We start from the raw sequence: 14,975 nt of genomic DNA, 5'->3' as shown, positions 1-14,975 counted from the left end.
AACCTCCATTGGGCCCATTAGAAAGGCCCATAATCCTTCCTGCGTCAGTGGTCTTGAATCATTCTTGACCCTGTGCTCTGACCTCAGCTTCCAAACCAGCTGGGAAATGCAAAGAAATGATTTCACTGCATTGTAATGTACATATATGTGATAAATAAAGGCTTTTCTGTAAAACAGCAAAAGGCCAAATTGGGCCCCATTTATGTCATGCAAGAACTTAAGTCTGTCCTGGGCACAGTCTTAACCAAAATGAAGAATGGAAAAAGACCATTTTCTACACTTTAGCTGTCCAGTTTGAGGTACAACACAGCTGAAGCTCTTGATGCATTACATTATACACGTTTGGCTGATTGAATAACTGTATAAATGGGGGATGTGGGAGCTGGAATGTGGTGTCTCAGTGGTTCCCAAATCCCACCAATGTTGAGATGAATCTGCCACTGTTGGGGTCCTTGAGTATTCCAAATTCCTTAAATAAGCATTTGTACTGGTTTTCCTAATTAAATGGTGTGTATGTAAGAAGTCAAAAGGCTGATTGAAGACTTTGTCTATTCCGACACCTGGTGGCCACTGGTAATATTGCAGGGGGCGTTTTTATATGCAGCTCCCTGTATAGAAGCGACACGACGCAGCTTTGGAAACTTGTCATGTCGGAAAATACAGAATTCTTTCCAGGTAAATTCAATCCATTGTAACCTTTAGGTTGGATAAACATCTTTGTAATGTCAGGAGTGGATGAAAGCTGTGAAATGATAAAGAAGAACTGAGAAAAGAACTTCTGAGATGTAGGCCCGTCCTGTGTGCAGTTGATTTGAGCAGGAGGTCACGTGGTTTGGAGCCTTTGAAAAAAACACTAGATTTAATCTAAAAAAAAGTGTATTGTATTTAATCCTGTTTCTAATATTATCGATTATTGATTATTTGAAAGGTATTTCCAAGATACCTTATGTTCCTGATGGCAGTGCGAGAGATTTGCTGTGTTTTAAGCATTATAATGCATCAGAGGTGAGTGAACTCTATATAAAAGTCTTATGTATCAAATATGTATGAATGTGTATCAACTATTTATAGCAGATCATCATTGTAGATTTAAATGGCACATGGAGGTTGAGTTCAGGGTTTTGTTTTACAGGAAGTTTTTATGTTCACTGATCCAGTGTGTACCAGTTTAATCCATTTCCACAACTAGTAGGAAAAGCACAGGTGCAGCATAAAGGACAACTTTCCAGTTCCAGATGGGTTTCCACTACACTTCCTGCCATGTTTTTTTAAGATGTCAGGAAACCAGTATTATATGTTTGATTATATAGTATATTTGTATCTTAATAAACAAATAACTTTGTGTGTATATATAACAGTGACTAAACCCCATGTCTCTCCTCTGCACATGACCAATCTATCCCAGTCGCATCTCTCTTAACATGTCTCCAAAATCTCATACCTGTGTGCTTCTTTTAATAAATTTTGTCTATTCATTTTTTACATTCATGGCATTTATCCAGAGCGACTTAAACTGAGCAGTTGAGGGTTAAGGGCTTTTCTCAAGGGCCCCTGCATCCTCATCACTAACAATGATAATCATAGCATCTTCAAATCTCTTCATCTTCAAATATCCAGCTCCACCCGATGTCATTTTGTCAAGTCAGGTTTCTGATCTTAACAACTTGGAAACTATAACTGCAAATATCTTTTCTGGCAAATGAGTGACAGCAGAGAAGTCTACAATGAATGATGACAAGCATAGACAAGAATTAAATATGGGCAAATGTTAAAAAAAACCCTACACAAGCTTTCTACATGGAGAACTTTTATTAATTTGGGCTAATTTGAGTTGGTCGCAAGAAGACAGCAGCTCGGATGAATGCTTAATAGTCACAACTCTTTCACAGAAATAGTGGCTGAAGCTTTACGATCTAAGGCTTACACATTTATTTAGTATAAATTGTACAGAATTGCTGATGGGGTCATTTTCTTCTTTTACTCATCAACCATGAGGGGAAAAAATCCTCCGATGATGTCTCTTGTGTTCTTCATAATTTAAAATATAACAATAAATTGGATTATTTCCATACATAAAACTATATAGTGCAAGCAGAGCAGCAGATCACTGACAGATCGGTTATATCTCCAACTCGAATGATATTTAAAACTTTATTTTTTTTGCAGATTTTGCTTGGCAAGTCGATGGAGGATTGGCTCCGATTCTCTGTGTGTTACTGGCACTCGTTTTGTGGAACTGGTAAGACGGCCACATTGGCGCACACAAAGCCTTTCAACATGCTGTGATTATTATAGCCTGCATCTCCTTCAATAGACGTTCGGCAGTTAAGAGGCCAAAACGTTTTCTAATGAGCAAGCATCATGCACCATTAACAACACTCGAGATGCATAACACAGCTGCCTAGCTTTACAGACGTGTCTCTAATCAGGCGGGGGCGAGAGCTGGATCTGTTTGGCCCTTTCTGACCTTTTGAAACCTGCGCTAGGATAAATCTATGCATTTCCAGTGCATTTCCAGTCATAAACACTGAGCAAAATAGAACATTAAGCTGAGCAGAAGAGTCATGCAGTCTCACACATGCACACATTTTAATAAGATCATCAAATTCCAAGCCAAAATACATTTCCCACCTTTCTGTCAGGTGCTGACCCATTTGGATCTGCAACTCTGCACAGGCCTTGGAATGAAGGAGGAGACCACATGGAGATCGCGAAGAAAAGACTCAGAGCTGCATTCGAGTTCTTCACCAAACTTGGTGTACAAAAATAATTGTTTGTTAAAAAGCATGTCCAGTTTGTTTATTAGATTTATACAACAAGGCTTAAAATCCTGTGTCCAAAACATCACCAAGACTTGGTGCAGTGGGTATCATTGCATTACATAGACTTACATCTGTAAGTCTCCATTATGTGTTCTCCATGTTCGTGTTGGTTTCCTCTGGGTTCTCTGGCTTCCTCGTACCTCTCAAAAGCATGACGGAGACGTGTTTACTCATTCACATGTAGGGTCCAATAATCTCACCAAAAAGTTGTTTGGTGCTTAGGGGGAAACCAAGGAACCGGGAGGAAACCCACACTGACCCAGTGTAAACATGTGACCCCACATGGAGAGTAATCAGACATTGGGACCCTGGAGCTGTGAGACAGCAGCTATTTTCCCACCCATATAAAACATATTAATATATCATCTGCTAACCATATACAATATAATCAGCTGAAAGTCCTGTGATTATACTGCTCACTGTCTTTCTAGGTGAAGTACTACACGTTTCATGACAGGTGTGTATTGGATTTGCACATTACAGGAACCATTATTAAATGTTATTTGATGTTTATTAAGTTGATTTTTTTAATCCTATAATGTCAGGGACATGGCCCCTGAAGGAAAAACGATGGAGGAGTCCAACAGAAACCTGGATGAAATAACAGACCTGGCACTAGAACTTCAGAAGCAGACTGGAGTGAAAGTGTTGTGGGTCACCTGCAACCTGTTTGCTCATCCCAGGCCAGTCTCTAAAACACCTCATATACCTCATTATTGTTACTTTTCCATGCAACACCTCAGTGTTTTCCCCTCAGTTTCATAGAAACAACATTAAAGCATGTGCTTTGTATTTATATAGATATATGAATGGAGCTGCAAGTAATCCAGATTGCCATGTTTTTGCCTTTGCTGGAGCTCAGGTGAAGAAAGGTCTAGAGATTGCCAAGAAACTGCAGGCGGAAAACTTTGGTAAGACTTTTAATTATATACAGTACCTCATTTTAAATCTCATGACACTCCAGGGTTTTAATCTTCTGACTGGATACTTTTCTATTAGATTAAATGTAGTTACAGAATAATATGCTTTAGGACAAATCAGTAAATAACATGGTGGAGGAACTGAGTGCTTTATAATCCATGTTATAGAACCCTTTATTTTAATTGTGCCATTACTCCCACCAGTGTCCTTTTTTCCTTAATTTATTGAATTTCCTTATTTCCTTGGTATTTAATGTTTCAAGAGCAGATTTTTTGCCTTTCTCTGAATAGCATGCCTGACTCTCACTCTGCTGACCCGAGTTTACCCTGACACTCATCACCTAATGGTGATGTTGATTGTAGAAATCTGTGTTAAGCACGACTTCTTGTTTCCTCGTCTCTCCACAGTGTTCTGGGGAGGTCGTGAAGGCTTCATGTCTGCACTCAACACAGATGTTGCGACTGAACTCAAGCACATGGCCAACTTTTTTAAAATGGCTGTGGGTACGGCGTTCATTCAGATTCTTTTTCAATTGCTGTTGTATGGTTCGTAACCCAGAAATGAACTACCATCAATTTCATTTAATTGTAGCTTATAAAGAGAAGATTGGCTTAAAATGCCAGTTTCTCATCGAGCCCAAGCCGAAGGAACCATGCAAGCACCAATACGACTACGGTAAGTGTTTTAGAGCAGTAAGTTGACTTCTCAAGATAATTCAAGTCAAATACTATTTAAAATACTGTTAAAATCAATTGCTGAATATTACACGAATGAGTATTAATGATTTTTTCTGCAGATGCGATGAGTGTTATTGGCTTTCTTAAGCACTTTGGATTGGACAAAGACTTTAAACTGAATATTGAGCCCAATCACACGACCCTGGCTGGACATTCTTACGAACACGACATCATCATGGCCTCTGTGTAGGACCCTTCAGTGCTATTTGTTTAATGTATTGATGCAGTGTGTTGGTTTACACCATTGTGTGTGTATGTGTATGGTGTAGGTTTGGTATGCTCGGTTCTGTGGATGCCAACACAGGCTCTCCTGACTTGGGCTGGGACACAGATCAGTTCCCCATGGACATCAGAAATACGACCTTGGTGATGAAGGTGACTTAACACATCCGTTTTTAATTTTTGAAATTTTGCGAGCTCATATTTATGCACCATTAAATTCCTCAGGCTGTTATTGAGCAGGGCGGCCTGCAGCCTGGAGGTTTAAATTTCGATGCCAAGGTCCGGAGGGAGTCGACTGAGCTGGAGGATTTGTTCATCGCTCACATTGGTGCCATGGACGCTTTCGCTCGAGGCCTCAGAAACGCAGCCAAGATGATTGAGGAAGGATTTTGCAAAATATGCTTCGGGTAATCATAGTCACTGCTGTAAATGGTGTTTATTTAATTACCGCTGGTAAAAAGTATCAACCTTATCCATAATAGCCTGGTGCTGGTTTCATGGTTGTAAGTGAAAGAATTCTCCTGTTAATGTAAAGTCTATAACATGTGATCTGTACGATGTAGGAACGCTACACAAGCTTTAGCGTTGGACTTGGACGAAAGGTGGAGGAGTGCAGCTGCTCACTAGAGGACCTCGAGGTTTTATCACTTCTTCACTAAGGTATCATGTGTGTTATCAGATAGCAGTTGTATTCTTTTACTGATGTACTGTATGTGTTTATTTACAGGAGTTCATTAAGCAAAACGGAGAGCCTGAAGTTAAATCTGGGAAACAAGAACAATATGAAGCGGTCTTTAATCATTATTTGTGAGAAGCCGGTCATTTTCAAGTGAGGCGAAATAATACATTAATATATCTGGGTTTATAAATGCAGAAGAACCTCAATGAGTACATTTACTTGTACAAGCTAATATAATAACTGCAAAAAAGAAAGTTCAATAAAATTGAAATGAATAAAAGCAATTTTAAGAATTATTGTGACCAAGCAGCAAATCCTGATGTTAATTTTAAAATCGAATTTTGATCCTTTATTTACTTTACTTCAGTCATACGTCAGTCATTTTCCATTTTAAATACATGATGTACTGCAATTCACAACTCCACTTGCAATGTGAGAAAAGTCACTGAAAAGAACAGTATGTTAAATCCAAATTTCCCCCCAAAAAACTTACATTTCTTGAAATAATTTGTTTAATCTTTCATATGATTTAATGTTATAATGAACATGGTGATAATAATGCGTTAAACAGTTGCGGTATAGTGCGATAATAATTGTGTTATCATTAACGGCAGTCTGTATACAGCACAATACAGGATAAAGACATGAAGATGGTGCAGGAAAGCACTAAGAGAGTATCCAGGCATGAAAAGCGGAAAAGCAGGAAAGCTATATTAATAAATAATAATAGTAATAATAATAGTAATAGTAAATTATACTATGAAACGTGCATTAAATGGTGCTTTCTGGATTATCTGAAGGAATATCATAGACTGAGAAAAATAAAATGAGATTTTAACTAACTGTACTGTGTTCATTTATTTTATTATCTTGTGCTATGATTTTGGGCAATATTGAGGATTTTCTAAACCCTGTTACTGAGAAATGAATAAAAATGTTATGCAGTAAAACATTACTGTCATTTGGACAATGTCCATTGTTTTCTTACAATATTAGAATATACTATAATAGATAACCAAATTGAAGATTTGGAGTCATGTCATTGAAATTTCAGTTCCTTGCATGAATAAATATGCTACAAGTAACTTTTTCTAATTGTGACATTATGAAATAAAATGATGTCCCAGAGATCATGAGTTTTGACACAAAAGCTTTTTGTTTTGTTAGAATATTATATAAACCTTTAGTTTTTCAAAGTGTGTTCTATAAAGCGTAGTCAAGGGAAATGTCATTTATTAGCAATGATATTACAGCGGTGTAAATCACAACCCACCATTATTCATTATTATTAATATTTTAAATGTATTTTTTATTATCCTGTTTGCATGGATTGAATCTGATTTGCAATAACTAAAAAACAAGTAGGTTTAGAAACCTAGCTGGTAGGGAGAATTAAATATTAAATGTCTTAAAAATTAAAATTATTTTCTTTGATATATAGAGAAAGGATTTCAATTATATCATAAGATTTTTATTATTTAAGCTTAATCCAGGTGGAGATTCAGAAAAGTTCATACATGATCATTTTTTACAAGTTACTGTTGAGAAACCTATCCGGAAGTAAAGCAAAACCACGCCTTTTACATGTTTCATGACTCCGTGACATTTTATACACCACTGAAATTTCACAGCGTCTCTGTGAGTAGAAACCGAGCCGCCATGGCGTCACATCATCCTACCGTCCGTGTTGAGCCTCTGACCAATCAGAGAATAGCGTGAGCTCTGCTCACCTCCTTCCTCTCTGCTGATTGGCTGAGCACGAGTCTAAATGGCGGGACTCGAGCGTCTACCAATCAGGAGCAGATCCGCTCCTTCATTAGCATAAATTATTCAGCATCTTCAGCTCAGTTTGGATTCCGCACCTGGACTTAACATTATAGACCGCTTTCAAAAACTATTTATAAAATGAACAAATATTAGAAATTTGGATATTTCTTAACAGACAACAACTTTTCTTGCATTTGTTTTTGCATGTTGTCTTTCTTTCTTTTTTGTTTTAATTATTTGTAATTGTTTTTCAACTATGTGGACTTTTTTGGGTATCGCGAGCTTCACATATGTTTACAAAAAATGCCAAGTGTTGGTGTTTCTGGCTCAGAGAGAGCTGTTGATAGCCGCATTGGGTTTCCTGGCAGTAGGAGCGATACTCACCTGTCACAGGTACAGGAGTGTAAAAACACCTCAGATATTACAGTTACTGCTGGAGATCCTCTCGGTTCTGCCTTTTACTAATAAAATCATCAACAAGTCAGAGGTTTCACAAAGGAACCACACAGCAGAGGAGAAGAGAAAGGTAAGATTATTGTGCTCATTGTGATCTGTTTGGGTTTATACACATAATTAAAGGCATACAGAAAGTTTCTCTTATAGACTTTTAAATAATTTTGTTTTTGGAAATAAAACGTGTTTCTGCTTAGTGAATATTTAATGAAATATTGATTTTTGATTGCATTTCAGTTGCACTATTCTTATTTATTATATCTGGCTTTAAAGTCATTCTTTTTTTACATGTAGGTCATTATACCTAAAGATCATTTACATCTTATCCTAAGATTTATTTATTTATTTACATTCACTTAACATTAACATTTACTGTCTACATTTGTAAATTATATTTACTTTTTACTTTGTTCATCGAGGTAATTTGCTTTTAAATATTAGCATTCAGCAAGTTTTATGTTGTCTGGCATTATGATGGAAGCTAACACTCAATTAGGTAAGCTAACACTCAGGTGTGCTAATATTTAGGTAAGCTAACCCTCAGGTGTGCTAACTCTCAGATGAGCTAACTCTCAGGTGTGCTAACCCTCAGGTGAGCTAACTCTCAGGTGTGCTAACTCTCAAGTGTGCTAGCCCTCAGGTTTGCTAACCCCAAGGTGTGCTAACTCTCAGGTGTGCTAACTCTCAGGTGTGCTAACTCTCAGGTGTGCTAACTCTCAGGTGTGCTGACACACAGGTGTGCTAACTCTCAGGTGTGCTAAACAATAGCAGGTAAGCTAACTCCCAGGTTGAGCTAATTCTGAGGTGATGTTACCTGAGTGTTAGCTATCAAGCTATTAGGCTTGGAAAAAACTTCCCCACATATTTTACATACATTGTCATACATATTTGTCATACATATTTTTAACTTTTATACTTTAAGTAAATGTTAACATTTATACTTTTTTATTTGAGTAAAGAATTGTACAGCAGCATTTTTGTATTTAGTATAAGCCCCCTCAGCTCAGTCAATAATTGTAGTATTTTTTTGGCACTACTTGCTTTCAATGAAAAACAAGTGCATATATATGAAAGTCTAATAATATTTTTTATTATGTGTAATGTTTCATTATGGTTGTACTCATCTCTCACTATTTTTATAGACTTTACATTATTATGGTTATTCCCTGTTTTTAGAGAAATATTATAAAGAGACAATTAAGCATAAAAAACATGCTATTAACATTTATATGCTTTTTGAAATCCTTGCATTACTAGATAATTCTATATTTTATGATGAACATATCTAAGCATCATCTATAGCATTGTTCAGAAATACTGAAATGATATTCATCCAGTCAGGAGAATTAAATCTTTAAAACTGTATGGTTTCTTGTTAGAACACATTTGCCATAAAGATCAAAAGTCAATTCTCTCTCCACTCATGACTAGAGAGTAACCAAGAGGAAAGGAGTAAGAACCAAAGAAGTAACCTTGAGCACAGGAAGTACCTCAGAGTGTGCATCCTCAGCTGATCCGGAGCCAGATGTCATCATTGTGGGTGCTGGTGTGCTGGGTTGTGCCATGGCGACCGTGTTGGCGCGAGATGGGCGAAAGGTTACCGTGGTGGAAAGAGATCTGCGTGAGCCAGACAGAATCGTAGGAGAACTTTTGCAGCCAGGTGGCTATCGGACACTCAGAGAGCTGGGGCTGGAGGGTAAGCCAGGACAGATGACTCATAGAAAAGATGCTTTGGAGCTGAGATGCTAAATGGATTCTCAGATTAAATCATTATTCACACATTTACACGACTTTCTTTTTTTAGGTGCAGCAGAGGGCCTGGATGCTCACGTAGTCAGTGGGTATGTAATCCATGACTTAGAGAGCCATTCAGAGGTGGAGATCCCTTACCCACAAGATGATCGTGGCATTCAGTGCGGCCGAGCCTTCCACCACGGACGCTTCATCATGGGCCTGCGACATGCTTCTCTTAAAGAACCCAAGTAAGCGTCTGAGTAACACAGTGTGAAAAAAGAACTTCACTGAGATGAGATAAATAAGAGTCATGACTCATATAAACAAGAAATAAAAATATCCTGTGATTTGTCACATGCTAGTTCTGGGAATGAATCTAATAGTTATTTATACAGTGTACGTTTAGCAGCTATTTGTGCTGCTATTTGAGTGAATGCGGCTGTTAAAACGGACATTATACCATTCCTAACTGAAATTGATATCTTAATTTCATCTGTATTTAAGACTTTATCTTTAAGACATTATCTTGCTTTAGAACCAAGAATGCTAAAACCATGCCATACATTAGAAGAGGAAAAAAGCGACAGAAATGGCATTTTGAAAAGCTTCATGTCTCTCAATAAAGGGTACTGAATAGCTGCATTAGGCATCGAACTTTATTGCACACAAAGGTGGAAAATAACAAATTACGTTTACTCATGGTTGTGCATCTTTTCAAAGCTTTTAAAATCTGTAATTTCTACTTAAGTATGTTCTGTTTGTAGTATTGTACAAAACAATAACAAAGCAAGGTGGAAAAATCGTGCCCTGGTAACTACTGAACTGATTGATGGGCAGAGAATAAACACGCTAAACTCACATGAAAGAAAGGTGGAGATGGACAAGACAGACTATAACCGAAATGATGTCGAATCGAAAGTTCAGCGTGTGCGCTCACTGTCGGAAATCTGAATCTGAGAAATCTGAAGAGTTTTATCATTTGTACAGTGTGGCGTTTAAAGAGGGCACAGTAACCAGTCTGCTGGAGGAGGATGACTGTGTAACGGGGGTTCAGTATCGTGAGAAGGACACTGGGAAAATCAAGGTACACACACACACACACACACACACACACACACACAGAGTCATAAAAAGTTAATGTTTAGCTACACTCTTCAGTTATAATCATACAGTAGATCTCTGGCTTAAGGTGAGAGAAAGAAGAGACAGACGATGGGTTCACCAGCCAAAAATACGGTTTTATTCTGCCACAATCACAACTTCAGGTTTACTTTCACTTTTCAGTGGCTAAAGCATATACACACATGCACACACGCTTAACTCTGTGTCTCTCTCTATATATAGGCTTTATTCTCTCCCCTTTTATCCTCTTCCTCACTCACTGCAACCGAGAACATTGATTACAGTTGTCTAATCCTCATTCATATCGAGTGTCACGTGATCTCCCCATGTCCAAGTCTGTTTCCTCCTAAAAACGTTAAAAGTGTTGGACCTACAGCTGTGTAAACCATACCAATCGCTTCCTCTGGCTCCGTCCCCATTCACAAACCAAAACTCAGGCATGAAGCGTATGAACCTTACATCAGGCTTAAAGGTACACTAAGTTATATTTTTGTTCTCACTGAAGGTATGATAATGTGTCTTTTTGAAAGTGACATTCTAGTGTTTATATACATTCATGTGATTTGAGAGGAAATGGAGACTTGGACATGGTGAGCACCTGTGAAACTCTATATGAATGAAGACACTTAACTTGAGTTAAGAAACCAGGACTTCTTTAAAATCATTCAATAGCACTAAAAGTGTGGGTCGTTTCTCCTCAGGAGATCCATGCTCCTCTGACGGTAGTCGCTGATGGTTGTTTCTCCAAGTTCCGTAAGAGCCTTGTGTCAGGAAAAGCCAAGATCTCATCACATTTTGTTGGCTGCTTAATGAGGGTAAGATATAACCTAACTATTGTGTATTTATATATAATACACTTACATCAGTTATCAATAAATTATCATAAATTAACAAGACTGTTTGAGACTTTCAGGGTGCATCAATATTCAAATTTAGTATAAAAATACTCTAAATAATAAACCTCTTGTTAAATGATTTCTCTAATTTGCTCCTTATTCTGTACATATGTTCAGGTGATGTAGTGATCTAACGTGTGTGATTTCTGTCTGCTCTCTTAGGATTGTCCTCAGTTTAAATCTAATCACGCAGAGCTGGTGCTAGCAAACCCCAGTCCAATCCTGGTCTACCAGATCTCCTCCAATGAGACCAGAATTTTGGTGGACATCAGGGGAGAGATGCCCAGAGACCTGTCAGAGTACATGGTGGAGAAGATTCATCCTCAGCTTCCAAGTAGGACCGGTTTCTGAATACACTGTATGGACAAAAGTTTGTGGACACCAGACCATAAGATCTGTGTGTGCTTTCTGAACATCCCATTCCACATTTAGTCTCCGTTATAATCCCCTCCATTCTTCTGGGAAGATGTTTCACTAGATTTTGGAGTGTGCTTGTGGAGATATGTGCTCATTCAGCCATGAGGGGGTTAATAAAATCAGGTAGTAATGTAGGTGAGGTGAGGGGGCCTGGGGTGCAGTCAGTGTTAAAAATTAATCCCAAAGGTGTTCAGAAGGGTTGAGGTCAGAGCTCTATAGCAGGCCACTGTAGATGTTCCACTCCAACAATCTTAATGTATCTTAATGGAGCTCGCATGGTCCAGATGTCCTATACAATTGTGTACCTCCAAATTTGTGGTGACAGTTTGAGAAAGAACCACATACGCCTGGAAAAGTCAGGAGTCCTACTACTTTGTCCATGTAGTGTAGCTTTACTTTTGTACTACCAATTGTAGTAGAAATTGTGTTGTATAAATGCGACATCACGCTCCTTTGATTGATCAGTGTCAGTAATGGTTATTTTGTGTTCCGTGTGTAGGACATTTACAAGAGCCCTTTATGCTCGCTCTGCAGAATGACCGTCTGAGGACGATGCCTGCGAGCTTCCTGCCTCCGTCACCAGTCAACAAACCAGGTAACGTGCAGGACTGATCAAAAGATTATGTTTATTTATAAACTAAAATTGACACGATTATTTTTTTGTGAACACATTTCACTTATTTCAGGCTACCAATTAATATTTTTTTATTTCTTGACTTTAAATGATCATATTATTCAGCAATTGACAAGATGATAAATGTGTGTGGGATACACCGGAGTTTGTAGTGCTGGGGTCTACACATGTATAAAATACATATACCAGTGCCAGATGGAGAAATATATGAATTCAGAGTAACTTTGTACTCTGTAACACTGACAGGAGTTTTGCTTCTGGGAGACGCCTACAACATGAGACATCCTCTGACCGGAGGGGGGATGAGTGTTGTGCTCAGTGACGTCCGCATCTGGAGAGAGCTGCTGAGGAACATTCCAGATCTGTATGATGATGACGCCATGCTTCAGGTAACCGGGGGTTTCTTACTGAATAGAAAGATTGTGTTTAACAAAAATATACCATGGAACAGTAAATATTTATTTTGGATTCCTCTAAATGATAGTACCAAAATGTAATCACATTATGTTTTAGTGTAATGACATTTTACACTACAGGAGTATAGAATATATATTTGAGTTAAAAAAAATAAATAAAGGAGGCATAAATGAGACTTAAAAGTGAGATTGAATGAATCAGTCTGGTGACATTGTATGAAGTGATATTGTGTGATTTTTCTACATGATCCCCATTTCAATGAAAGTGTTGCAAATGAGTGTCCAGATTCCTCTAGAAAAACTTCTCTTCATACTCTTCTTTATACTCTTCATACTGAGTTTGAAATTCTTTAATAAAAATAAAAAAATCCTGATTTTTACTTATTATAAATTATAACTGAATTAATTAATTTGCGTGTCACTTCACGTTGGGTAACAGTTAATCACTGTGTAAATATATACACTATATGAAAAATAAGTTATTGGGACGCCTGACCTAATCATGATAATATGGGAAGTATATTAATGTTGTTCTGTTCAATAGGCAAAGAAGAAATTCTACTGGAAGCGAAAGTCATCACACTCGTTTGTGGTGAACGTTCTGGCTCAGGCTCTTTACGAGCTGTTCGCCGCAACAGACAGTACGTCCTTTTCATTGCTTTGGTTTTTCCTCTTCACTATTGAGAACCTTTAGCGAGAACAGTGTACTGAATAAACTCAAACTAGAGTTTAAAAAAAGAGCTTCATGTAGTGGCTGTTTTTTGAAGCGGGAACATTTTTTTTGTTTTCAGGTTCTCTGCACCAGTTAAGAAGAGCCTGCTTCCACTATTTCAAACTGGGTGGAGAATGTGTCAATGGGCCAATAGGCCTGCTGTCTGTGTAAGTGATACACTGATGAAGTAAACGAGTATATGAAACATTCCCTTTTCCGTGTTGATGTCTGATCCTTTCTTATATTACTGTAGGTTAACACCAAAGCCCATGACTCTGATCGGACACTTTTTCGCCGTGGCCTTGTACGCCACCTACTTCAGTTTCAAATCCGAGTCATGGCTGATGATCCCAAGGGCCCTGATGAACAGCGGAATGATTATTTACCGCGCCTGCGCCATTTTATTCCCCCTCATCTATTCGGAGCTGAAGTACCTGGTGTACTGAGCCACGCTTAACAGGCACGTGGACAATCTAAAGACTGCAGTCAGTTACATAGGAAAGCACTTACAAGAACGGACCCAGACGTGCCTTTCACCATCACACATCTACATATCTGAACCTCAAATCTGTTTATTCCTAAAGATACGGTATAAAAGTGCCCGATTCACACCGACAATGGGATGACTGGCTTTAAATGAATTCAGTGCATTTTGCTCTTTGAATTGGGAAGAACTTGAGGCCGCGCTGCCGTGATCTGCTACAGCTGTGGGATTCTTCAGCTAAAGAAAGCACACAAAGAAGCGTCAAATATTTAATACAGAATAACAGTGTTTTTAGTTGTACCATTAAACCTGTTAAAAAAAAAAAAAAGAAAACAAGTCGTGAAGCTTGTATGTAATTTTAGCAAAAGCTGTGATATATTTTTTTATGTATAAAAAATTTACAGCAGTTGAAGCTCCAAAAATGTAATGTATCTTTTCTCTTTGGAGTCAAATCCAAGCTGCACATTTTGCTTTTTAGAATGATTGTGCCTTTGATTAAATATAGCATTTTCATTGCTGTTTGTAACTCAGTGTACATATACATTCTGCTGTGGATTCTGATTTCCAGAACAAATGAATATTTCTGAAAAGGATGTATAAAATTCACTATAATTTACTTGTCATTTCTATTGAGCAGCTGCTCCTTTGATATAAAGAAAGCAAAAGGAAACAAAAACAAAAAAAAGCAGAAATAGTGAACCAGATGTTCTCCAGGAGACGCAGGGTGCCACATCTACAAGTTTTCCCCCCACATCTCTTAGAGTAGCTTTTCAAGTTCTGAAGCTGGAGAAATGCACAGTTCATCCACACGGGGGCAGCAGCAACACAAACCACGTCAAGCCTTTTTCAATTTTCAAAGAAAAGCATGCAGGAGTGTGTTGTCATGATTATTTCCGCTTCACTTGTGTCTATTCTGATTTATGTTTGCACAAAAATAACCATATTATTACCAAGTTGAC

The 14,975-nt window shown here is 37.9% G+C and overlaps 2 protein-coding genes across 2 annotated transcripts; both read left to right on the top strand.

Moving 5' to 3' along the window:
• Nucleotides 1–540: 540 nt before the first annotated feature.
• Nucleotides 541–6,223, top strand: LOC124375666 (xylose isomerase-like). The gene is made up of 14 exons (XM_046834207.1): nucleotides 541–675; nucleotides 929–1,005; nucleotides 2,167–2,239; nucleotides 2,643–2,758; nucleotides 3,254–3,279; nucleotides 3,368–3,505; nucleotides 3,624–3,733; nucleotides 4,151–4,246; nucleotides 4,335–4,418; nucleotides 4,540–4,666; nucleotides 4,750–4,855; nucleotides 4,928–5,109; nucleotides 5,266–5,340; nucleotides 5,430–6,223. The coding sequence occupies exons 1-13, from the start codon at nucleotides 648–650 to the stop codon at nucleotides 5,327–5,329; spliced, it is 1,227 nt and encodes a 408-aa protein (XP_046690163.1). The 5' UTR covers nucleotides 541–647; the 3' UTR covers nucleotides 5,330–5,340; nucleotides 5,430–6,223.
• An 872-nt stretch (nucleotides 6,224–7,095) lies between these two features.
• sqlea (squalene epoxidase a) lies at nucleotides 7,096–14,859 on the top strand. Its single transcript, XM_046833744.1, has 11 exons — nucleotides 7,096–7,674; nucleotides 9,033–9,297; nucleotides 9,406–9,583; nucleotides 10,323–10,419; nucleotides 11,159–11,272; nucleotides 11,516–11,687; nucleotides 12,270–12,365; nucleotides 12,651–12,793; nucleotides 13,365–13,461; nucleotides 13,612–13,699; nucleotides 13,786–14,859. Exons 1-11 carry the CDS (start codon nucleotides 7,405–7,407, stop codon nucleotides 13,976–13,978), a joined length of 1,713 nt encoding a protein of 570 aa, XP_046689700.1. The 5' UTR covers nucleotides 7,096–7,404; the 3' UTR covers nucleotides 13,979–14,859.
• Nucleotides 14,860–14,975: the final 116 nt, after the last annotated feature.

The sequence above is a fragment of the Silurus meridionalis genome, chromosome 21 (genome assembly GCF_014805685.1).
Source record: "Silurus meridionalis isolate SWU-2019-XX chromosome 21, ASM1480568v1, whole genome shotgun sequence".
NCBI classification, from domain to species: Eukaryota; Metazoa; Chordata; class Actinopteri; order Siluriformes; family Siluridae; genus Silurus; species Silurus meridionalis.
The sequence above is the reverse complement of the archived record's forward strand: the minus strand, read 5'-3'. Positions and strand labels throughout refer to the sequence as shown.